This window comes from Antechinus flavipes, chromosome 5 (assembly GCF_016432865.1).
Source record: "Antechinus flavipes isolate AdamAnt ecotype Samford, QLD, Australia chromosome 5, AdamAnt_v2, whole genome shotgun sequence".
NCBI lineage: Eukaryota > Metazoa > Chordata > Mammalia > Dasyuromorphia > Dasyuridae > Antechinus > Antechinus flavipes.
In genome coordinates this window covers 136,098,380-136,125,695 of record NC_067402.1, presented here as the reverse complement: position 1 = coordinate 136,125,695, position 27,316 = coordinate 136,098,380, and the positions used below count along the sequence as shown (strand labels likewise).

Sequence of the window (27,316 nt, the reverse complement as noted above, 5' to 3'; positions counted from 1 at the left end):
TATATCTTTGACATAAAATTCCAGATTTGCCATTAGCCATCCTATAGAAATACATACTAACATATGTAGGAAAAGAAATATACTCAATTATTTCTAATTCTGAATTTAAAATATATTAGCAATGCAAACCAATTTCTCCATTTTATTTAAACCAAAAAGCTCACATTACTTATATCAGATAAGTATTTGTTTCAAATAATAATTTTCCATATAAAATTCAAAAGTCAATTGGAATTATGATATTCCAATATACCATCACAGTAAAAGAACAATAAATAATTTCAATGCTAAGAAAACCCAAAATCGGATTGTGAAGGATCAAATAAAATTGAAAAATTTCTAGAGATTAAAGATTCTTTTCTTCCATTTTCAAAGAAATAAAATGAGCATTTTTAATAACCATGTATAAATTACAGCTCTGCCTTTTAAAAAAATATTTAGTAATCTATTTTATACTCTAGGTCAGAACACTTATTAGATATCTCAATATCTATACATCTCAATAGTATCAATCTTCATGTTTGAAGACGGTCCATCACATTATTAAATATAACCTTTGAAAGCAAAGGAAGACTCCATAGAAATATCCAATGACCTTATGTGGGTAATATTATTATATGTACATGGATTAATATATTAATGTAACATATAAATATTAATATATCTCTCCTTCCTGTATTCTATAATCTAGTAACACTTGCCTTCTTGCTATTTATTTCTCACACAAAGCATATCATATCTCCTGACATTAAGCATTTTCACTAACTCTCACCCATGCCCAGAAAGCAAGTGTAGAATGTCATTTACCTTTCTATCTACAGACTTAACATAGTGCCTGGCTCATAGTAGCTATTTAATAAATGTTTGTTAATGAAAGACAGAGAAAATATAAATAAATTCTGAAAACAATCCCCAATTACTATCATATTTTATTTCTACAATTGCCTTTACTACTATTCCTAACCAATAGAAAAATGACTAATTTTGATGTTCACATTTTGACTCTTTCCTTATAGACCTTCTGATAACAAAGTCAATTGTAGACATCAGACTGATGAAAAACCTAGATGAGAAGACCTGGTAAGTATTTTAAAGAAACAAATAGTTCTTGAATAATCAAGAGTTGCTTCTAATTCAATACCAAAAGAAAACTTAGTTATAAGTGTCAAGTATATTTAGCTTCTAATATATATACTTCTAAATTTCTAAAACAAACCAGTATTTCTTTTGACACTCATATGCTAGCTAGTTCTCAAATGATGAGTCTGCACTAACCATACCACAGAAGTGTTCAGTAGAGTCTAATAATTTATAAATAATGAAAGACAAATAAAAGATCATATTGGAAGACTAAAGTCCAATTATCTGGTATAAGCTTCAATCAGTTCATATTAGGTTTATTTTAGATATTTAGCAATTTAAAAAAAATGTATCAAATCTTTCTTAGTCATCATCAAAAATCAAAATGAATCAATCAAGTGCCCATTTCCCACATGTAGAAGTTTAAAATCCTGGAGAATGTTGATTTTAAGAAGTACAATTGAAAATTAATATACTTGTATATTAAATAAATGTCATTGCTGTTACTGAGCCAAAATACAAAGGGATAAAAGTGCAATGGTCCATGAGGGACATGGAAATTCCCAGATTAGGTGAGGCAAAATTGAAGAAAGATTACTATTGTTCTTTCAGTTTGCGGGGGGCTTTTTTCCCCAGTTTTTTTTTTTTGTTCTTGTTTTTGCTTTTTCAAGAAAAAGATCTCTCAAAGGATTAAAAGTAAAGCTAAATACAACCTTGGTAAGACATTCTTTACTTCATAAAATACATTACAAATGGATTTTTAAAAGACTATTGATTAACTAAATAAAAATAAAGACTTCAGGGGTCATTAATTTTATCTATTCTAAACTTTATCTTTTCTTTAAATTGATCTGCAGAGTAAATATATATTGACTTTTTTTTTTACTTCTAATATTAATTTCTTTTGGATTTTTCTTCTTGCTTGGAATAGACATTGTTTAAGAAAAGAAAGGGGAACAAAATATTCCACAGTTGTATATGAGCACTGTGTGACCTATTCCACTTGAATGGTTATCCTTTCTATCACCAACTAAGTAAGTAGTTAATCTTGCCAAACAAAAGACAAAATGACATAGAGCCTTGGACAGGGAAACTCAACATGTTGAGTGTGATAAGTAAGTTTATGACTAATAAAATATATATTCTACAGATAGAGCTGATGTTGGGATATATTCCAATGGGATTTCTGCTACTCAAAATCCCTAATGTTCTCTGATGCCATAATTGATCATTTACCAGCTCTAGTTAATATATTTTAAAATAAATCTTAAAAGCACAGCTTGGGAGGAAATGTATTCTTGCGGAATTACCTAAATAAGTAATTAATAAAAATCTATTGTCTGAGTGATTTATATATCATCACAAAACATTAAAATATCAGGGTCAAGAGCCAGAAAGATAAACAGTTAACAATTTTCTGGCATGCTTACATACACACATGCAAATATCACCATTTTTTACCATTGGTATATAGAAGGTAGTGGTAGTAATCTTACTACATTTATTGCCACCTCAATTAAAGAAACCAATCTAACAGGAAGGTATACTAAATCATATAATTCCCTCAAATGAAAAGAAATGAGGCCAGTATTATAATAATCTACCCACTATGCAGTTTATTTGGGGGGGAGGGGAACAACTTTAAACTATCCAAGAATTTTCCATATCTGTTGTTTCACTGTCAAATACTTTCCACATCCTTTTCTGCATTAGAACTGGAATGAAGGTTTTGTCCTCTACAAAGCTCAAAGGTTTTCAACAGACAAACAGTGCCATCTTTTGGTTTTCACATATATCTATGCCTTTTTATTTTTCTCATATGATTCTAATTATCCTATGATTCATACAAGTGATTTAATGTATATATTGTCATAGAATTCTATGTTACACTTGTCAGGAAATATGATAAAAACTATGTATTTAATATTAATATTATTATAAGAATGGATAAGAAAAAAGCAGGCAAACAAATCAAAAGCTTATCATCAAATATATTATTATTAATGCAAAATTTCTAAATATGTGAATTACCATCATTTAATAAATCTTTTGCTACAATAATACATTAACTACAAAAATTTCAATGCATCTTGATAGAAAGGAAACAAATATTTCTTCCAGAAATTAAAGGTAAGTAAAGCTGTTACTTTTTAAATATGTTTAAAGAAACATAATTCCCATTACTGTTAAAGAATGATCTTTCATAAACACTGGATTACACAAAGAAAGTGTAAAATATTATCTTTCATTATAAAAATGTTTCATTCTTACTTACACCAATGACACAATATCACCACGATTCACCTCATAATTCCTAACTTTCCAGTGGTTCAAAAGCACGACATCAAATGTCTCACTCCATCCAGGATTCAATGAAGGCTTAAAAAAAACAGAGAGAGAGAGAAAGAGAATTATTCAATATTTACTTATTGAATCTCTGATCTTATTGTGAATATTCCTTCCATTAGCATACGTGTATATTACTCACATTCTCATGTCTCATAAATATAATATTCCACTAGAGTGAACAAAAATGATTTTTTCATTCACAAAGAATTCCAGAGCCACAAAAACTACAAAGTACAATGGAGTTTTTTTCTAAAAGGCTAAATACTAATGTTAAGATAATGAGTCAAACAAAAAATATTTTGATAAATAGATGAATAAATAGATTATGGATACAAAGTAAATAAACTATACAACAATGGTGAGAGATAAACAAAATAAATATGTATAGTATAACATATTTAGAGCTAGAAAGGATCTGTCATTTAGGGCAAAGGCTTCATTTTACTGATGAGATAATTAATATCCAAAGGGTTGTTACCTGTCCAAGTCAATAATAGACATTTGTCATGTGCTTGCTATATGCCAGGCACTTTCTTAAGGACTACTATTAATGTACTCAGGATACAAAGAAATCACACACACACACACACACACAAAGAAAAAGACCTTACCCCAAAGAAGCTTACACTTTAAGGGTAAACAGTTTATATTAATTGAATCTTGGAAGGTAATAACAATAATAGCAAACATTCATATAGCATTTCAAGACTTACAAAAGACTGATGAGGAAACTGAGGCTCAAAAGACAAGCCTAGGGTGACACTATCAATGTCTGAAGTATTAAAACTCTGCTCTTCCTAATTCCAAGATTCCTCTATGCAATGTGTCACTAAACTGCCTTAAAGCAGGTGAAAGATAACATTCAAAACACTAGCACTAAAGGTATTATGAGAATACTTCTAGACTAGGTAGCAAGTGAGCTGAGTCTTAAAGGAAAGAAAGATAAGAAGAGTCAAAGACTGGAATGAAGAACATTTCAGGCACAGAAAACATGAAAAGTGAAAGATATAGAAAATAGATACTATATGAGAACAATTCTGGATCATAGAATTAATGTAGGGGAACAAAATGCAAGAACACAAATGAGTCTGTCAATAAATATTAAGAACCAACTATATACGAGGTACTATATTACACATTTGAGAAACAAAGCAAGGTCGAAAATAGTACCTGCTCTCAAGGAACTCGATATCAAATGAAGGAGGCAATATGCAAACAACTATGTACAAACAAGATATATGCAGGATAAATTGAAAATAATCAACAAAGGACAAGTATTAGTAAGAACAGGGAATATTTCCTGTAGATAGTGGAAATTTGGCTAGGATTTGAAGAAAACCAGAGGCAGAGATGAGAAGAGAGAGAGAATTCCAAGCTTGAGGAACAGCCACTGAAAATGTCCAGAAGTGATAGGGGTATTTTATGCAAGGAGCTATATGGAAGCCAATGCTCCGGGAACTCAAAAGTAAATTAGGGAAGGAAAGAGGGGAAGGACTAAGACTAGAAAGTTAAAAAGCCTAAAAAGTTAGAAAATGTTTTAAATCCCAAAGAAAGGATATTACATGTGATCCTGGAAGTGACAGAGAAGCACTGGGAATTAGTGAGTATTGTGGTGGGAAAGAGAGCAACAAGGTCTAATAGGGAAGAGAAGGAGGAAGATTTATGGGAGAAAACAGTTCCGTTTTAGACATGCTGATCTTAAAATGACTACCAGACATTCAGTTTGAGGGCACTGAAAGGCAATTTGAGATATAATCCCTACCAGTCAGTAGTAGTTAGAGTAGTTAAATAGTTAAATCTGAGGATCATCAGCATAGGGAAGATAACATGATAAATAGGAAGGAAGGATACAGATGTAGGCATCATCCAGGATTTAGATATATAAAATATGGCATGTTTGCCAGTGAGAGGGAAAAGGAGATTCAAGAACAATGAATAGTGTAGAATTGAACATTCCAATTATTCCATAATTCTATGAAAATCAGATTTGTACTTTTTTTGTCCTATAGATTTATAGTATAACCATAAAAATGAATGAGAAATTCAAGATTGTTAATAACCCAAGATTTTGTTTTTTGAAATGTGTAATGTCTGGGCTAGCTTTCTGGAGGATCTCTGGACGGGCCTTGGTCTTTAGGTGGAGAAGTGATGAAGGTAGGAGGGCCACCACAAGGCTGGTCAAAGATGGAGTCTCGAGTCTGGAATCTGGAGTCTCGAATCTTCTCTGTGTCTGTGGCTGAGAGACTCTTCTGTGTCTGAGACTCCCTTAAATACCTCAATACAATTACATCACTAAAACACAGTGAGCATGTGCCATCTGTTTAGGAGAGCCATTACATTACAATATCACATTAAGTACATGTTTAGAGAACCATTATCTCACACTGAGTAGGTACTTAACTATAAGCACCCAGCTGTCCTTGATTCAAGTATACCTTTTCAGAGTTCTGGCCCTCTACAAAAATGGCTTCAGTAATTTCATCTTGGCATAAAAGTCAAAGTATCACAGTGTTTCTCCATTTTTGACAACTTAACATTAGTCTCAAAAGCACTGAAAGTCTTTTCTATATAGGACCTGAAATTTAAAATTTCCTGCTCATGCAGGTTAAAAACTGTAACTTAATAATACATTATTCTATTTTAAAAATCAATCAATTTGACTTTATATATCCTTATAGTGTTAAATTTTGGAGTAACCAAAACTATGGAGAAATAATATTTTGCTCTCACCCTTAGTATACTTATTCATTTAATTTTAACACAGATCACTAGAAACTTTTATTTATATGAACAGTGCAATTTCTTAATTTAACTACATGTATAATTTTTTTAAGCTATGTTAACTTAATTGCATGAAATTGACCCTAATTCCTTCAAATGCTATCAGAGGACTATAATATCTCACAAATAGTACAATATGGAATGGCCTTGAATAGAGAACCAGAACCAATGACTGCCAGTATGTCTGTCTTCTCTAGTCTAGTCATTCATCCTCAGTATACCTCAGTTTCTTCAAAAGTAATATGGTAGAAAAAATAGCACCTACTTTGAAAGGTTTTTGTGAGGATCAAATTAGATAATATTTGGAATGTGTTTAATATGGTGCCTGACAATTGAATAAAAATTTATTAAATGCCTAATATATGTCAGACACTGTGCTGAGAACTGGGTGTTTAAATAAGAAAAAGAATAATAGTCCCTATCCTCAAGGAACTTAGAATCTAAAGAAGAGAGACAAAAATATATAAAATCAATTTAATCTTTTCAAGACTTTTATCTATGATCCCTAGTATTATTTTTTTTTCCCCAGTGTACATTCATCCCTGAAATTATAGTTGGGAAAATCAGGACTTTCTTGATCAGGACTTTCAGTTTCAAGAGCAAAAAGGAAAAAAAGGAAGAGACAAATAAAAGTACATAGATATAAAGGAAGATAGTTCATTAGTATGGACATTAGTCTCAGAGAATTCTGTGTCTAAAATACCTGTCCACTGTAGGAATTTTTTTTTACTTGATTATACAAATTTGATTTTAAAAGATTTTGTCTTTCTTTTTATTTTTATTGAGGGAGAAGGTATTTATGTGGGGCAGGGAGGGAAAGGAATAATTATAGAGTTGCCTAAAAAATAAAGAAAAGAGTCACTGAAGCATTTTTAAATGCACATTAGACAACTGAAAGATGGCCAGAAGGAAATGTAAACAAGTTGCATATTAAATGTATTATGTATTTGAAAGAAAAGAGATTCGCATTTTCATGGACACTCATTTTCTGTTCTACTGTCTATATATCTTATTTGTATATTAAGTTGAGAATAAAAAATTTATTTTGAAGACAAACTGTTGTCTGAACAGTGCCAGAAAGACGTCTTGAACTATTCTCTGAGAGGAAGGATCAAATGCATTTTAAAGGTACCTTAAGGCTATTTCCCTCAGAATTTTACATGCATGCTAACTCAGGTTCCTTAAGAAAGGGAGAATTGATTGCCAATACAAAATATCCAGATAAGGGGAGAGAGAGACAGAAAGAGGAAAGAGAGGAAGGAGGTAGGGGGGAGACAGAGGCAGAAAGGGAAAGGGGAGAGAAGGGAGTAGAGAGAGAGGGAGGGAGGGAGGAAGGGAGAAAGGAAAGAAAGAAGAAAGGAAGTAAAAAAGGGAAGAAGGGAGGAAGGGAGGAAGGGAAATGGGGAAGGAAGAAGCAAGTAAGGAAGAAAAATGGAATAGATATGATAGATAAAAGAAATAGGGTAAATGATAATTATATCTATCTATAGCCTTAGACATTTGCACGAAGATATATTATTGTATCTTACGTTATATTTTATGCTTGCACATGTTTTCTAACAAGCAATATTAATTCCTTTGTTTTCCCCAGAGGAAGAATGGCATTTTCAGTTAGAAAACTTTAAACAATAAGTATATTATCTCTATACATAACAAAAGTCATAGAAATTGCAAAACAGATACCATGAAATAAATCATAACAGCCACAGTTTAATGGACCCTACAATATCTGGTATATTAGACAGAGTGACAGACAGAGTAATAGTTTTATAATTAGGAAGATCTGAGTTCAAGTGGTATCTCGGACACTTATGATTGTATGACACTGAGCAAATTGCTTAATCTCTCAAAACCCCAGTTTATCAAAACCTAAATTTATCAGTTTCAGAACAGTACTGCTGTGCCCTGATAAAGGACCTTTCCTCATCTTCTAGGAATTCCCTACTCTAACAAATACAAGATAAAAACCAAAACCATTATATGAGTAAAGCAGAATATTTTAAATGTGTTACTAACATTCATAGTTTGGAACTGTGATGACTTACTTATTTTTCATTCTCCTAATTCCTGTATTTATTATCTTATTTAAGAGAGGTTTTACAAATCTACCTAATTACTCTTTATTAAAATATTTTAAAATTGTTATTATATAAAAATTGTTGATGAGACTTTTTGCAGTACTTCAGAGCTTACAGGAATTATTAGATTCCTGGCGCATGAACTAATGGACAATGGATTCCTTATGGACTATTTCTAGGACTTATGGACATTTGTAAATTTTCAGGTCGATTTATGTTGTTACATTACTACTAGCCTGTGTTATATTACTATGTGCTTATGTATTTTAAGCAATTGCAAGAATCATTGGATTTCTTGAGATGAAAGATTGTTGATGAGACTTTTTGCAGTAGTTAAATTTTCATGTTGATTCATGTTATTTGTTACATTACCACTAGCCTGTGTTATATTGCTGTATGCTTTTGTAAATTATGTATAATGCCTCCCATATTGATGGATTTATGTATACCATGTATATCTGTTACAAAGTTCTGGCCCATATTGATGGATTTATGTGTACCCCTTCAGAAACCCCCTATGTTTTAAAACAAAAGAAAGGGGGAGATGTTGGAATCCTTACTAACTGCTAAGTAGTTAGAGTTGATCTAATCTTACAAGAAGATGTTTTGGGCAGAACCTGAAACAAGGTACTAAGTAGAACTAAGTTCAATGAGTTCACACCTCCCTTGAAGCTCGTTGGGCCAGAGAGCACTATGGGAGAAAACCCATAATCCCTCTCTCTCGTATCCCACAATTCCTCCCTCTTGGATAAAAGAAACAGACAGAAGCTCTCGGTCAGATTTCAGTAGAGTTACGCCAGAAGCCCTCTCTCCGAGGCAAGGCAGAATATTTTCCACTTGGCTGGCTGGTGGCAGAAGTGTTCTTCGGAGAGTGAAGACGCTACAAGTCGAGATTTCAGCGGAATGACATGAAGAGTTGGAGCTGGCTGGAGGCTGAAGAAAGCAGAGGCAGACGCTGAAGGACCAGACCTTTGGATTTAAAGACATTTGGAGAGAGCTCTTGGAACCAAGCAGAGAGATAGGCCTCTAAGCTAACCGGGCTATATTGGAGATATTAAAAGATCTGAACTTTTATCTCCTGGCTGTGTTTTGAGAAGAAAAAGATCACCACACCCAGTGTTTAGCACCATGATTTGAAGAGTAAACTCTTAAGAAATCCTTGTTAATTAATTCATTTATATGAAATAAGCAAAAAACAATACAAAATGCTACAAATACTACATATCCATGTGCTATTTAGTTGCTATTAATTATAAATGCTCCTAAAAGAGTTCAGAGAAGGGTAAAAAAAAAAGTATATTCTGGAGTATTCAGGAAAATTTTATGGGAAAAGTAAAATTAACCTGGGTCTTAAAGTAACTTCCCAAAGATTAGTGGGTAATTCTGCAAGTACCAAAAGCTATATTCACAAAAGAAAGAGATAAAAATATCTTCCAACATAAAAATTCTCATGAAATAAAGTGAGGAACTTCAATATTCTCATTCAGCACTTGACCCTCAAGTCATTCCATCTGTTAGATAGTAATATCTAAGAGAAACAAATTCTTCACATCTTCAGGTTCTGGCTGTAGGGATCAAAATTCACAATTCAACCTAAATTTGCACAAGAGTCCATAAGAGTCAGTAGGCTGACAATGATTCTGACATTGCTCACATAAGATTTGGGGAAATGGCGATTATTCAAGAAGAAAAAAATATATAATGATGCTCTGTTAAAGTAATGCATTGGTCCAGACATACCAGGAAACAATTTGGAATTATATCCAAAAAGTTATCAAACTGTGTACTCTTCACCATGGTGATACCCTCAATAGTCACAGTCTATAAAGAGAAAGAATCCACATTACACATATATTTTTATCTCTACTTTTGTAGTAAAAAACTGAAAACTAGAGGTTCCCAAAAATTAGTGGGTAACCAAACTAATTATGCTATATTAATATAATGGAATATAATTGTATCATATGAAATGACAAAAGAGATGGGTTCAGACATATGTGAGATATAGAAACTAAATGACAGTAAATTTAGCACATGACATTGTTATAATTTGCTTTTCTTCTTTTGAGAACTACCTCTGCATAGTTTGGGTATACATCTATTAGAAAATAGTTCTTGTTATAATATACTTGAATCTGTTCCCAGTATAACTTGGATATAAAAACTTTGCAAAAGAAATCTTCTAAAAAGATCCTCCAATCCAAGTAACTATCTTCTTTCTTTTTAAATGCCTTGAAATTGCTCAAGCAGTATTTTGTACAATCAAAATTGTCTATTTTTTCTCTTATAATCTTCGCTATTTTCTATTCTAATCTATAATCTGATCAAGAACTCTTTAACTACAATTATGATATGACCTTTTATATCTAGGATATCTATTCAATTGGAAATTATTGGAGCAAATGTGCCTAAACCTAATTTCTTGCAGACAGCTTTTCAGTTTTCCTAATTGTTTTTCAAATAGTAAATCCATAGCCCAGTAATTAGTCTTTGGATTTGTCAAATACTCTGCTACTATGTTAACTTAATTCTGAATTATGTATAATTCATCTTTTCCACTGATAAACCTATTCTTTAAACAAATATCAAAGTTTTGATGATCACTGATTTGCTGTCCAGTTTGATATTCACTGATGCTAATCTGCTTTTCTCCCCATTTCTTTTCACTATCTCAAAATTTTTGATTTTTATTCCTCTACGTAAATTTTGTATTTTTTTTCCTAGCTTTATAAAGAAACTTTTTAGGAAATGGATTTATATGGCATTGAGTAAATTAATTAAATAAGGAATATCAACTTTTTTTATTGATACAACTCAACAATGAGCAATTAAAATCTCTCCCATTGGTTAATTTATTTTTATTTCTCTTAAGAATAGAATTAGAAAAAAAAAAGTAGGATTAATAATCACTGATCTTCAACAAAGTCAAACAAAGATTCAATCAAGAGAGAAATCTGTATTATATGTTAGCCACATTATTAATATGCATGTTTACATGTGAGTAAATCTTTATGTATGTGTTTATTTCTGGGTATATATGTATGTATATGTATGTGTGTATGTAGATATATATGGGGGGTATGAATATATATGTATATATGATTGTGTGTGTGTGTATGTGTGTGTGTGTATGTGTGTGTATCTGTGCTTAACTGTAGCTTGCTTGGGAGAGATAGGGGGAGGGAAATGAAAGGAGAAAAAAAGAAAAAAGTAAAAAGTGCACCGCAGACAACAAAAAAAAAATCTACAAGGAAGCAAAGGAAAAATGAATGCTAATTGATATAATTTTATTATTACATATGCTTTTTTGAAATGGAAATTTATTATTAGATATTTTTAATTTGGTCATGGGTACATCACAACACCATTGGAACTGGCTTGAATCACCTCACTGTTGAAAAGAGCCATGTCCATCAGAATTGATCATCACATAATCTTTCTGTTGCTGAGTATAATGTTCTCCTGGTTCTACTCAGTTCACTTAGCATCAGTTCATGTGAGTCTCTTCAGGCCTTTCTGAAATCATCTTACTGATAGTTTCTTACAGAAAATAATATTTCATAACATTCACGTGCCAATCTTCAACTGATGGGCATCCACTCAGTTTCCAGTTCGTTGCCACTATAAAAAAAAAAGCTGCTAAAAACATTTTTGCACATGTGGGTACTTTTTCCTTTTTTTTTTTTTGTTTTGTTTTTTAATTTTATTTTATTTAATAATAACTTTGTATTGACAGAATCCATTCCAGGGTAATTTTTTTACAACATTATCCCTTGCACTCGCTTATGTTTCGATTTTCCCCCTCCCTCCCTCCACCCCCCCCCAGATGGCAAGCAGTCCTATATATGTTAAATATGTTACAGTATATCCTAGATACAATACATATTTGCAGTACCGAACAGTTCTCCTGTTGCACAGGGAGAATTGGATTCAGAAGGTAAAAATAACTTGGGAAGAAAATCAAAAATGCAAATAGTTCACATTCGTTTCCCAGTGTTCCTTCTTTGGGTGTAGCTGTTTCTGTCCATCATTTATCCATTGAAACTCAGTTAGGTCTCTTTGTCATAGAAATCAACTTCCATCAGAATACATCCTCATACAATATCATTGTCGAAGTGTATAATGTTCTCCTGGTTCTGCTCATCTCACTCAACATCAGTCCATGTAGGTCTCTCCAAGCCTCTCTGTATTCATCCTGCTGGTCATTCCTTACAGAGCAATAATATTCCATAACATTCATATACCACAATTTACCCAGCCATTCTCCAATTGATGGGCATCCATTCATTTTCCAGTTTCTAGCCACTACAAACAGGGCTGCTACAAACATTTTGGCACATACAGGTCCCTTTCCCTTTTTTAGTATCTCTTTGGGGTATAAGCCCAATAGAAACACTGCTGGATCAAAGGGTATGCACATCTTTTTTCCTTTTTTAAGATCTCTGTGAGATATATCTAGAAATACTGTTGTATCAAAGAGTATGCACTGTTTGATAGCCATTTGGGCATAGTAATATTGTTCTCGAGAATGGTTACATCAGTGCACAATTCCACAATCAATGTATGTGTTCCAGTTTTCCCACATCTCCTCCAACAATGAATTCATCATTTAAAAAGTTAAAATGTAACTCATAAATCAAACTATTAATTTTGACAATATAACATTTCATTTGTATTACTCTACTTGAAGCTTTTCAAGTATTAAGTTATAACTGCTTAATTAGGAATGTTATTGCTAAGAAAATAATGTAAATAAAACCACAATGTCCTATAAATTTTAAAATGGCATTTTTGAAACCTAGCTGCAAAAAAGTAGATATTTGATATTTCATTAGTATACTAATGAGACTATTAAATCCTATTTGAAGAAGAACAGACAAAAACAGGTATTATTTTAAGTCTATATTTATATTTTATATATATATAATATATAATTAAGTCTGCACTTTTATATGTATAATTTAAAGAACCTAATTTTTGGAACAGATCTAGTCACCTAATTCAGTATTAGGAAGCCAAAAAGAATCTTACTACTATGTTCAGAAGCCACAAAAAAATCATCTATTTCTGATTACCAAATAATAACACGCTAGATATGATTGTAATCTAAAACTTGTTCACAGAAAATTAACTCTTCTGAATGAAGGAAAAGCAATGCTTTCTTTAATAACAATTGAAAAGATTTTTTTTTCCTATTGATATTACCACTATCCAATCAATCTTCTAAAGTATAAATCTTAGATTTCCTTTCCCTTCTTGCCAATCCTTTTCCAAATTCTATAAATTTTCACCTCCATTCAGACTGCTACTCTCTGTATTTTGGCTTTCAATACCAATTACTTGAATTCACATTATAGACAGCCAGCAGAATGTAGTTAAACATTGGATATATGTAATAGTCAGAAGACTTGAGTTCAAATTGTTCCTCATAAATTGACTAGCAATGTAATTCTAGGTAATTCACTTAAATTCTGAGATTAGCTTCTTCATATCTAAAATGAGGATAAGAATATTTGTATTATTTAACTAAGTTGTTGTGAAGAGAGTACACTGGACACCTTAATTATTCTTTCTGTTTCCAGTCCAACCATCTTCAAAGTTTATCATTCACAAAGAAGCCAAAATGTTTCTAAGACAAAGCTCTGATAATGCCACTTCCTTGGTCAAAAAATCTTATTTCCTACAGAGTCTCAGCCTGTCATGTAAGGTCTTCAATCAACTTGCAAACTGACTTTCCAGGATTAATTCATCTTACTCTCACATACTTAAAATCTAGCCAAATGATATATTTAACTCATCCTATGTCCTGTCTTCCTTCAGTGAATTTGTACAGTTTACCCTCAATATAATCCCTCATTATATTGTATGTTGATCTTTTTTAATCTTTAACTTTACATAATATTGATTTATGTACATGTCATATCTCCCAATAGAATATAACCTTCTTGAGGATTTAAACTGTTGTTTGCTTTTTCTAATCCCCGTATATACTCAGCAACTGTCATGATAGATCTAGATTTAGATCCTAAAAAAAAATTGCATTTAATTTTTTAAAATATTTGTCTCTTTCCTTGTGGTGATTTATCACAGGTCTATTTTTTAAGCAGAAATATCAAACTAAACTTTGCAAATTCACATAACATAAATCTTACCAAGCCCCATTCTTCTGGATTTCTCCAGTTTCTCTTAATATTGGAAGATCATTTCAGCCTCAGAACTCATATCTTGGGAGAATTCTCCTATCTCTGTGATTAGATGGTGAAAGCTTTGACCCAAAATGTCAATTTACAAGGAGAACACCCTGGCCAGGTTCATTTCTTACCAGTTTATACTTCTCTGCACTTCTGGATCAAGCCCAAGTGCTGCCCCCCACACACACACACACACACACACTTCCTTTTCATCTTCCTTTTATGTGTTATCTTCCCCATTGGATGTAAGCTCCTGGAGGCTAAGAACTATCTTTCTTCTTATTTGTTATTAGTTCCATTATAAAACTTTTTCAAATGCAAATGTGTTTCAGTGTGATTGATCTATTAGATAATAATGTGAGGAATAACAAGAATTTTGTGCTTGCTTATTTGGAATTTCCTAAAAGAGAAAGCGAATATAGAAAACTAGACCATTTCACAACAATTCACAAACTCAGTCCTACCTGTTTCTCACAAGCAAACCTAAGGCTTTTTTCAAGATAAAGTGCCATATATATTATCTCATGGTACAGTAAGAGCTGTAGGCTAAAGAAGAACAGTGATGTACAACAAAGGAAGAAAACACTTGTCAAAACTTACTGAAATATTAGAAATGCCTTCTTTGTCTAGCCCAAAATAAAACTGGAAGTCTGTTTTAAATGAATTTGGTGCTAAAAATTCACTTAGCATTTAATTTAAAAAAAAAAAAAGATTTAGATGCCATTGCCTCAGAATTAATGAACAATTTGAATTTTTTTTGCTAAATATTCAGAATTCATTACATAATATACCTTCCCTCATGTAGATAATTATATTCATTTTTAAATTCATCCAACTCAATCTTTCATTTTTTTCCTTTCATTATTATTTATTTATTTTTAACATGCTTTGCATTTTAAATGTTGAGTTCCACATTCTCTCCCTCCATCAAGACTTTCCTTTCCCACAGAAAAGACAAGCAATATATCAGTTATACTTATGAAATCATGCAAAACATTTTCATTAACCATATAAACACAAAAAAAGCAAAAAAGAAGGCAAAAAATTATATTTCAACTTGCACTCGGAGTTCATCATTTCTCTCTCTGAATAGTATTTTTTTTTCATTTTGAGTCCTTTGGAATTGTTTTAGATCATTTTTATTGACCAGACTATTAGTTTTTTACAACTGATTATCAATACAACATTACTGTTCTCACTCCACTTTACCTCAGTTCATAAAGGTCTAGTTTTCATTCTTTTTAATTTTTTCTTTCTTTCTTTTCTTTTCTTTTATTTTGTGGCTGAGGTAACTGGGGTTAAGTGACTTGCTCAGGGTCACACAGCTAGGAAGTGTTAAGTGTCTGAGACCAGATTTTAACTCAGGTCCTCCTGATTTCAGGGCTAGTGCTCTATCCACTGCACGACCTAGCTGCCCCCTACTTTTCATTCTTTGAACAAGTAAAAAATATTTTTGTTAAAATAGTCTTCTTTACTGAGAACAAAGAAACAGTCACAAACTCTATTTAATAAGTACAAAATACTTTTTTGGGGTCACAGGAAAATTCCAAAGGCCTGATTACAATACCTGGAGCAGCTCAGAAAAATTTCAATCAGTCCAAGTTTTATTCATCACATTCAAGTCTGTTTCTGATTTAGGATTTAAAACTTCATTTCCCTTCAAGTGCAGAAAGTACAATGGAAAGACAGTAATATTTGGAGGTACATATTATATTCTACCTAATCAGTTCCTATATATCCATTCACATTCCTCCTACTCCAACTCCAAAGTTAATTTAAATTTTCCTCACAAATCCTTCTCCTTCAGTCCAAGTCTTACATAGGAGAAACAGTACTGGTGGTGGTCTGATTAATTGAAACACTTCATTTATACAACTATTCAAGCATTTTCAAAATGCAGATCTCTCAACTAGATCTAATCTCCTTAGAAAATCTAGGGGACCTTTACAAGTTGTATATTTATAAATCAGTTCTAACTTATTCCTGATTAGGAATAGTTGACCTCCCTACTTTAATTATTATTCGACGTTTACCTATTCTAGAAGCCTTCCTATGTTGACTCATTTAATTACTGCTTGTTGATTGATGAAAAGTTATCTTTCAGTTGAGTGCTTTTGCAAAAATTAGACAACAAATATTGGATAGCCAATGTGTACAGAACATTTAATGGGACTCTCTAGGACTTAACAGTATAGAGCCCATACCCATCAAGAACACAATCATGGCCACCCTTTTGAAGTCTTTTCAGTGAAGGTTTGCTGAAGCCAAATTCTGTGATAAAGATAAAGGGTTTTTTTTTCAACTTTTTAAACATTACCAAATATATCTTAAACTTATTTCTTTTAACAATATTGAATTCCTATCATTGCTAATATGCTTAAAACTCTATGACAAATACCATCTACTCCAGAAAATCTAGCAAAACAAGTGAAGCAACAAGTTTAGCCCCTAGAAGAAAGGAACCCATCATATTTATGCTCTAATTTATCTCAGCATTTAGGAAAACCACTGCTCCCCATATGATCTTAATAAATGTGTATTAAATAATAAACTCACAATATACCATAACATGCCACAAATCATTCACAAGAGAATTAAATGCTGTCCAAAGACATAAATGACTATTTAATATTTTAAAACATGCTAAGAAAAATCATATTCAAATACTGCTGATGAAAAAGAAAAATCGTAACATACCAATAGGAATGGTGAAATCAAATAGGAAAGCAGATGAAAGGTATTTGAAGATATAATAGACTACATAAAACATGCTCTTATGTGTGGTGTCATAGGAATTAAAGAAAAATCCATAAAGGCACATTACAAAGTTATCACACGCCAGCTGTTTCAATTTCACATACTTTCAGTGCAATAAATATGAACTAATCTATTTTAATTCTCTATTAATAACAAGTTAGAAAACTACATAAAAACCATAACTTCCTAAGGGGCAAAAAAAACTCAGATGAGGATTTGAGGAAAAGGTAATTTGAGAAGAAAATACACACAGGCCAATAAAGTATGCTAAAATTAAATCCTCTCTCCCTTTAACACTGATCCCAGCAGAATCATGGAGAATTGGAATAAAGAAGAGTCAGCACAGGATGAGAGTTTAAACCAGGTGGTCCCTAGCCCTAGGAAAATGCAAAATCAGCTGTAGTAGTGAAGTTTCCCAACTCTGTTTTAAGTAAGTGTGCATAAATCACAATATAATTCTTTACTTGATGGTCTTCTTGTAACCATCTTGCCAGAAAGTCAAAACAGTTATAACCTACAATAATTATTGAATAATATTAAACTCTCTTTGAGTTTAAAAATGAAAACACAGATTTAAAAAGAAAGCAGGCCTATTGCTTGCTTTTTTGACAGAATTTTTAATTTCAAACTCAGCTGGAAAGAAGATAATCAGTGCTAAAAGCCAGCTAGAAGCCTAAGAGGTTTATTACAAATCTACTTCTTAGGGACTCATTCACAGATAGCTTAAAGTCAAGACAATCACAAAGCCAATGGATGTGTGCTATTAATGGATAAAAGGTTACATGCTGATTGGACTTCACTTTTTCTCACATGCTATAGTTTTGTAATATATTCCACATAAATCACCTCTGAAGTCTTCCAGAGAATACTGTGTTATAGTATTTTAAAGTGGTATCTTTTTCTTCTAGCTAAACACAGAAAGATGAAGACAAAATTTTGCATAATTATAATATAAAACTAATAAATGGTATACCTATAATTTGACTCATAAGATAATGAATTTGTATTTCTTCAATTTGTAATAAAGCATCTTGTCATTTACTTGTTTTAAGTTTTAAATTCTGATTTGGAATTTAGATCTTTTTACCTCCTTGTTTGTAATTCTAACCCAGGCATCTCAATTCAAAGGAAATCTAAAACTTTGATTGTAAGGATATTCTTTACCCAACATAATGCCAGACCCAGTCAAATGCTCAGAAGAGATACAAGGACATTCTTAAGGTCTCTCTGAAGATCTTTGGGAGACACGGGAAACATTGGCACATGTGATATACTCATATCAAAGAAGACACTGTACTTCATAAGCAAAGCAGAATTGAGGTAGGTCAAAAGAAATATGCAAATTTAGAGACCTCTTCTTCCTAATGGTTACATGAACTATTTGTGTCTGACCTGAAGTGTAGCCTTCCAAGCTCATATTGGTATAAACCAGTCACAGCCAGACACAATATACATTGACCCTGACATTGTGATGTCATTTTGACCCTTTTCATGCATGAAAGACAAACAACAAGCCTCAGATCCAAACAAAATTTGGGTCATTAGGCTGAGTCCAACCAAATCTTCTCTCGTTTCAAAAGCACAACATATTGTTTTTCATATCCTATGTTCAACTGCTATTCAACATTGTAGTACTTCTTTTTAAAAAAAATTTAAAAAGCAACTACTATTTTCAAAGACAATAATTTTGGATGTAACATGATTAAGATGTTAGAATATCTAATCTTTGTTAGAATATCTAACCTTTGGAGAAAGAAGAAAATGTAAATAATAATCAACATTTTACACCAATATCCATTGTGTATATGAGATTATAAAAGTGTTATGAGACACTATGGGCTTATTTCAACTTTTGAAACATATGTATCTACATAACTTTATGGATAAGTTGTTTGCATAATTTGTATCCTATGTTAATTCTGACTTACACTGTAATTTTACAAATGCTTTTTCATTTGAATTTTCTTCATAGTAGTTATAATTCCTAACATATCAACTTTATATTTAATTCTCCCTTTCCATTCCAACCATATTTCTATGCTGATTAGTTGATGATGAACTATAAAAGAACATTTAAGTACACTCTGAAGCATTCAATTTTTTTTTAAAGATCCTTTCATCAAGCACTGTAATAGGAGCCAGGAGATCTTTGTTTGAGTTCAACACATATACTAACTACGTATGTGGGTCAATTATTTCTTAACCTCCTTGATCCAGTCTCCTCATTTATAAGATAAAGAAATGGATGATCTCTAAGGTTTGCTGCAATTCTAAAATGCTATCATCCTATGAATCTTTTTGTAAAATAGTAATTTTCTTTTATAGCATGTTTGCTGAAGTTAAGGTTTGTTTAACTCTACTGTCATAAATGTAGATATATAATCTTACATCTCCAATTTAGACCTGATGACAAAACCTATAGATAATTAGGAAAATCTTGTCTAACTATAATATCTTTATTGCCAATATACTCTAGAATTCTATTAGAGGCAATGATCTAGTCTGAAGACCTTGAAGCCATTATTGACTCTTCTGTCCTCCTAAACTAAAATTGTTGTTGTTGTTGTTTTGTGGCTATTATTGTTCAGCTCTTTTAGTTGTGTCTAACTCTTCACAACCTCATTTGGGGTTCTCCAGTTCATAATACAGATGAGAAAACTGAGGCATACAGGAATAAATTACTTAACAGGGTCACAAAAATTCTTCTATTTTCCTCTCACTAAACCACTAACCTAGGTCAAGTTCTTACCGCCATCTGTGTCTATGCAACCAGAATGCAAATGTTCTGACCCCAAATGAAGAACACAACAGATTTCCCCTAAAGTGGTTAATGATCTTTATAATCTTGTTTCTGTTACCGAGTACTGGTTTACAAAAAATATTCTTTTTAGTCTGAAGGTCCTTAAAAAAAAAAAAAAAAAAAAGCTTCTCCATAATTGCCAGACCAGTTTGGGTTCCATCCATTATACTTGAATATTTTTTATTTTATTTAACAAAAGATAAGACAGTGTTATGAAAAACCAAAAGTATTCAAAAGATGAATAGAGAGTCAGAAGTCTTAGAAATTAAAGGGATTAGAAATAATAATCATGTAAGAAGAAGAAAGATCTACAATCTCAAGAGAGATGATGAAAAAATTAATGAAAAAGCATTTACTAAGTGTTTAGCATGTGACAGGAATGCTAAGCTAAAGATAGTCTCTGTCCTCAAGGAACAAATATTAGGAGGACAATGTTAGTGGTCAGAATAATATATTTCAGTTTGGAAAGCTGATGAATAAGCTTTTGATGAGTAGATTGATACCCCATTTTCCAGGAGCAATGATAAAGTTGACTTGATTATGGATCAAGACCTAGAAGTGATGGCTAGAGACAAGCCAGCTTGCAAAAAGATGATTGAGAAATGAAGTGAAACATGGCTAGAGATGAGTCAAAAAGAATAGGGATATGGAGATAATTGCCTATCAGGACAGCTAGGTCTTAGAACAAGAGGTTTAAAGGTGAAAGTGTTAAATCCTCTAGGATTGGAGTGAAGTCAAGAGATTAAGGATAAAGGAAAAATTCCACTTCCAAAGCAATAATTTATCAAAACTATGATAAAAAATGTATTATGCCAACGGCAATACCTTAGAAAAGGCAAAAGTAAAAGTAGATATGGCTGAAAGAAATGAGCAGGACTTCAATGGAATGCTTTCAAAGCTTGAAAATTCTAGTCAAAAAGATAGATTTTTATAAAAGAAAAAATTAAGTACCTGAATAGAATCTATGATAGGTCTTAGAAACATTGAATAAGAATTAAAAGGCATATATATTTACTAGTTTTATGTAGCACCTTTACAAAAAAAAAAAAAAGACCAACTTATACTTATGCTAGGGAATTAAAAAGCTCAAAGTAAAATAGATGAAAACAAAAGAGAGGCACAAATTGTGCTGAAGAAAAAACAGCTTAAAAAGTAAAATTGGACAAATGGACAAGGAGGTACAAAAACTCACTAAAGAAAATAATTCTTTAAAATTAAAATTGATCAAATGAAAGCTAATGACTTTATAAGAAATCAAGAAACAACAAAATAGAAACAAAAGAATGAAAAAATTATCTCATTGGAAAAACTTACTTGAAAAATAGATCCAGGAGAAGTGATTTAAAAATTATTAGACTACTTGAAAGCCATAAAAGAGAGCATAGACATCATCTTTCAAGAAATTATCAAGGAAAACTATTCTATTATCTAGAACAAGAGAGTGAAATAGAAATTAAAATAACTATATTCCCTATACTTAGTACAGTGCCTGGAATATAGTAGGCACTTAACAAGTTTTTATTGGAATTGAATTGGATACTATGATTTAAATTTTGTAAAGCAAATATTATCAAATTTCCTCATTTATTTACATACAAATATTACATCACAATAACACTGTGAGTTATTTGCTATTTTATCCTATTTTACAGAAAACTGAGGCACATAAAGGTCTAACTTTCTGGTCCAGAATTACATAGCTAATAAATTTCTGGGGCTTGATTCAAACCTAGGTCTTCCTGATTCCAATTTCAATATTCGATTGTGCCACCTAAGTACCTCATTTTAAGGTAGACTTTACTTCTTCTGAAAGCATACACAGAGAGATTTTATATGAATATATATGTGTGTGTATGTATACATTTGGATATACAGAACAGGGGAAGAGGGAATACTGCATATGTGTGAAAGGGCAAAAATATATCTACAGATAAATTCTAGAGATGGAATTTAGAACAATATAATTTCATTTAGACTGTACTAAGTATTTATCAACCTTTAAGTTTGAGATTGTTGATTATCATTTATCACTTACTAATATTGTCTGAATCTAGCCTTCTGTGACTTAAATATTATCTAACCCAAAAAAGATTAATATAGAAGACATGATGACTTCAGAGAATTCTAGGGAAGCTGGGTAGTTGTAAGGAGTACTTAGATACTATCCAGTGGTTGTTGTGAGTCCACTCAAAGCTTGTATTTTGGGTTTCCCAAAATAGATTGATTTACCTGCTGATATACATCTCAAACTGAAATTCTCTTGGAGATTAGCATAGGCTAATCAGACAATATGTATTTGTCTAAAGTCAATATAATGTAACCTCATAAAGACTTGGAACAGGAACTACTCCCTTTTCTTAGATCTTTCTACCAAATGACCTATTAATGTCTAAAACAATTTCATATGTGTGAGGTTGTACTCATGAACAACAGAATCAATCAATAAATATTTATTAAGTTTCTGCTATGTGCTAGGTACTGTGCTAAGTACAAGGAATACAAAAAGAGTGAAAAAACTCTATCCTTCCCTCCCAATAAACTTAAAATCATGAGAGAGAGAGATAGCATGCTAATGAATATAGATATATAGATAGATGATATAAATTAGAAATAATTAACAGAAGGAAAGCTCTCGAATGAAGGAGAATTGGGAAAGATTTCCAATAAAAAGATGAGATTTTAATCAGAACTTAAAGGAAGCCAGGAAACTTGGTGGGCAAAGTTGAGGAGAAAACATTCCAGGTATGGAGAGACCACATGCCCAGAACCAAGAAAAGGAGCATCTTGTTCATGAAATAGCCAGGAGTCCAATATTACTAGATTGAGAAATATTTAGCAGGGAATTAGGTATAATAAATCTGGAAACATATGAGGGGACTAGGTTAAGAAGAGCTTTGAATGCCAAACAGAGTATTTGATTCTAGAGGTGACAGGAAACCATTAGAGTTTACTATGCAGGAAAGTGAGATGGAGGGACCTGAGCTTTAGGAAAATCATTTTTCTTGCTGAAGGATGATAAAGAGTGGGTGAAATTTGAGGAAAACATATTTACCTATTGCAATAGCCCATGCTAATAGCCATGAGGGCCTGTCCTAGACTGGTAGCAGAGAAGAGAGGTGGGCATATATGAGATATGTAACAGAAGTCAAACTGACAGGCTTTCGCAACAACTTGGATATGGTAAAGGAAAGAGAGCAAGGAAAGAGTAATAAGCCTGGATTACTAGTTTATTGGTAAATATAATATAGAAGCTCCTCCATGTCTCAGTGCAGGCCCTGCGTATATTTGCTTTATAGATGAACCGAAGCCTGCAGATGTGATAGACCTTAGACAAAGGCCAATGTACATAGACGAAGGCCAGTGTACAATCTTGAGGCACTAGGTCAATTCTTAAAGGTCAAAACATCATGAGTAGTTTATCTTCAGAGACTTAGCCACTTCACTGAAAATAAACAGCATGGGAGAGCTCACTGAGGAGGCTGGCTACCTTCTCATAGTGACACCTGGGATAATTCCGCAGAGACAATTCTTGATTGTCACTGTCTAAAAATTGTCTAAAGTAATATTTAAGTCCTTTAAATCAAAGTCTCTGTGGAAGATCACACATGGAAAAGATGCTCTGCCTGGGATCTTCCTAATCCAGACCCAGAAAACTGTGATTTGGGATTCCCCAGCTATTTAACTCAGGAATTTGTGCTTCTCAAAATTGGTGATGTTTTTCTTTTGATATTACTTTTCTTTTTTCTCTTTGCTATTTTGCTTATCTTTGCAATATTACTATTGTGTTTTTGTTGTATTTCACTTTTATTTTCATCATTGAACTATCTTATTAATCATTAAACTATTTTATTAAGCTAAGATTGGTAATTTATTGCAGGAGTGAGTCTGAACCACATAATCCCTTAATCAGACATAAATCTGAGAGAGTGGGAGGATGGGTTAATCTCTATAGAAACACACAAAGTAGAAGGGGATAAGACCTTAGGCAGAAAGATAATGAGTTCTGTCTTGGACATTTTTGAGAAGAAAATGCCTGACCATTCAAGATCATTTCCATATATTTTAGCCTTTTAGCTTAAAAAGGCCAAAGTGTATAACATCTAGGGCCATCTCCAGTTGTTCTGAATTATATTTGGCTACTAGACCCAAATGGCTCTGGAGGGGAAAGTGCGGCTGGTGAGTTTGCACAGCCCTTCCTCACTTAAATCCATTTCACTTGCATGTCATTGCATCAGCTCTCTGATGTCATGGTTCTCTTCATGAATGAATGACAAACAACAACAATGGGTATTCTGATTCAGAGGATTTTCAGTGTAACTGAAGACAATATTTCTGGTCTTCAACATGCTTCAATTTAAAATTACCATAATAGAACTTTTCTCCCTGGTTCACAAAAAACATATTAATAACATAACTAAATATCCTCAATATCTGATCCCCTAATATGTCAGAGGCCAGACCTTCTTAAACTTTCTTCACTCCCAATCTCTTTTCATTCAAGAAATTTTTACATGAGTCTAGGTATAAAAGCATATAAAATAGATGTACAAATCAAACATTTACTGATAAGAAATCATAAAAAAATTATTTTAAAACAATTCTTTGTATACATGTAATTTTACCATTTATTAAAGATGAAAGCAAATTTCATACCCATGAAATGGATGTGCTTGTTTGTTTTACTATAAAGAATTAAATCTTGACAGAATATTTGATACTGTAGGATGTAGAGCATTCAAAAACTTTTTTATTATTGTCTTTTTTGGTGACCCTTTCATTCGTTTATAGGAGCTTATATGGAGTCACAACCCATAGTTTAAAAAGCTTTGTTATGGGCTACTGGTGGCTTGGATCTGGAATAAGGAACAGAAGTTAGAGCTAGGTAAGTAGATTAGAGTCACTTTAACCCAGAGAATAGTGGAAAACATGAGAATGAGTGGAATTAAGCTCAACAAGCACTAATTAAACACCTGTTATCTGCCGAGCACTGATTTAGACACTAGAAGACACAAAGAAAAAAAAAAAAAGATCCTGCCTCCATGAAGTTTACATTCTATAGACTACCCAGGAAGAGAGCTTATCGGAAGAAAAGAAGATCAAAGATAGTACCTTTGGAAGATACTCAACTTTGAAGAATCAGATAAAGACTTAGATGATAGTGAACAACAAGGTAGCAGTTAGAAAAGGAAAGAGAACCACGTCAATGTATTGGAAGTCAAAGAATTCAATGGGAGGGAGTAATCTGCAGTGTTAAATGCTAGGGAAGGTCTAGGGAAGATTTTTGAGGCTTAAGGAGACCTAAGCATATTCAAGAAGGGAAGATGCTAGGGGCAAGGAGAAAGAATGAAGAGTGATCAAAGAAAGGAAATGAGAAGGAGAACGAGGACCTGAAAAGTATGGAAGGAAAGGGATTCATTGCATAAACAGAAAGATCCCCCCAAAAAGAAGAAATATAACTAAATGAAATAATAATAATACATACATAACATATTTTGTCTTCAAAGTGATATTTATTTGACGGAAATATCTCAAAGTAGTAAGTTATTCCCAAAAAAAAAAACTATATAATTCTAATAAATGTTTTCTAGAATTGTTATTTCTCTAAGGAAAATCAACACAAAAAGTCATTTAAGATATTTTCTCATTCAGTTTTAATCCCCCTCTGATTATTACATATTTAAATAAGGATAGGGATTAGACCTATGATTTTGTCATACAGGTAACTCACTGATAAGGAAATTCCTTTCACTAACACAGTTCTGTACCTTCTCTAAAATGTAGAGTTGCTGCCTAAAGCTCTGAATGGTTCAATGATTAAATCAGGGCCATATCCTGAATCTTCCAGGATTCAGAAGCAGAACTATATCCCCTATACCACAATGTCTCTCTACTTTATTAACATATAATATTCTATAAATCCCAACAATTTAGTCAAACAAAGATTCTCAATTTTTTTCTTTTTTCTTCTTGAATATGACTTTCAGTTTAAAGGCTGGCTTCATCATGAAAATGTTCAACTTGGTTCTCATTCCCAGGACTTTGTAAATGAAAAATATATTTCTTGTTGAATATATTAAAAAATACTTAACAAAATAATAAAGCTTTTATTAGTTATACCTGCATTGAAGCACCTTCCACTCTTGCAATACAGGCAACTCGATCCAGAAAAGTTACTGTTACAGGCATAGCAACAAAGAACCCTTTCAAAAAGGCTTTCAAATATCGTCCCCCAAAGCCTTGCATCAACATCATCCCTAAAAATATAAAGGGGAAAAAAAGGTAAAAATCACAAATAAGAAAACCAGAACTTGTTTCCACAAAATAAAAGAAAAAATGAAAAGTAGAGTTTTTCAAAAGAGATCTTTCACTACATAAGTGAATTAAACAGGAAGAACAAATATGAAACATTTTAAACAATTAAATATAAGATAATGTGTAGTCAAATGACTTGTTCTCCTAACACATTTTCACACAGAATCCTTTTGTATTTAAAGAAAACCTATGATTTAAAGGTCTAACGACAAATCCATTAACTCTGCTGAGCTGTTTGAATCAATGCATCAAGATGAAGTCCAGCTAGGTAACCTCAGTGAAAAGTTACCCACTACAAGGCAGAAATAATTAGAGAATGATAGATTAAAATAAAATAAACATGCCAAAGTTGAATTCTTTCGTATTCCAGACTGATGAGTAATCTGTAATGGTTAATAAAAATCCCACTATGCACAAATGAAATGTGGAAATGAAATTATTCACTTCCATTTAACATTACTTATAAAGGATTCTTATCATTGCTCTTACTTTTTCAAAATTTAGAGTCATTTGGGGATCAATAACTTACTTAAATATCCTCCATTCAGGGATGAGGGAAGCAGGAGTAAAGTTACACTCTATACTAAGAATCTCAGATCAAAAATTACTACATACAATACTAAGAAAGATGTCTTAGTTAGAGTAAAAATAAAATTTCCTTCACAGATCTTAATTATTACATCATCATTATTATTATACAAATATTATACAAGTATTAGAACAATATAAAACCGAATATGTTTTGGATTTTTAGAAACAAATAGTCACCCTACCAATAAGACTATGTCATTATTAGTACTTCAGAATATAATTTTGCAATGAGAGATGAAACTTTGAGAAAAATATTGGTGAAATAGGAGACAGGAATGATTGCAAGAAATGAAGAAAATAATTGCATAGGAGAGGCCATAAGAAAAGTGGTCATCATCTCTTTTGACTATGAATGTAGGATCCTATCCAGTGAAGTG

At 32.1% G+C, this 27,316-nt stretch overlaps 1 protein-coding gene across 1 annotated transcript; it reads right to left on the bottom strand.

Annotated features, from left to right (window-relative positions):
- Positions 1 to 3,351: 3,351 nt before the first annotated feature.
- Positions 3,352 to 26,288, bottom strand: IMMP2L (inner mitochondrial membrane peptidase subunit 2). Its single transcript, XM_051962412.1, has 2 exons — positions 26,154 to 26,288; positions 3,352 to 3,459 (listed from the first exon to the last, which is right to left on the bottom strand). Exons 1-2 carry the CDS (start codon positions 26,286 to 26,288, stop codon positions 3,352 to 3,354), a joined length of 243 nt encoding a protein of 80 aa, XP_051818372.1.
- Positions 26,289 to 27,316: the final 1,028 nt, after the last annotated feature.

What these genes read in the sequence shown, in the direction of transcription:
- IMMP2L (XM_051962412.1), bottom strand. Translation starts at nt 26,288, where the DNA reads ATGATGTTGATGCAAGGCTTTGGGGGACGATATTTGAAAGCCTTTTTG. An exon ending in TGGAAGGTGCTTCAATGCAG is followed by an intron (nt 3,460 to 26,153) that starts GTATAACTAATA and finishes GTTTTTTTTAAG; the next exon opens with CCTTCATTGAATCCTGGATG.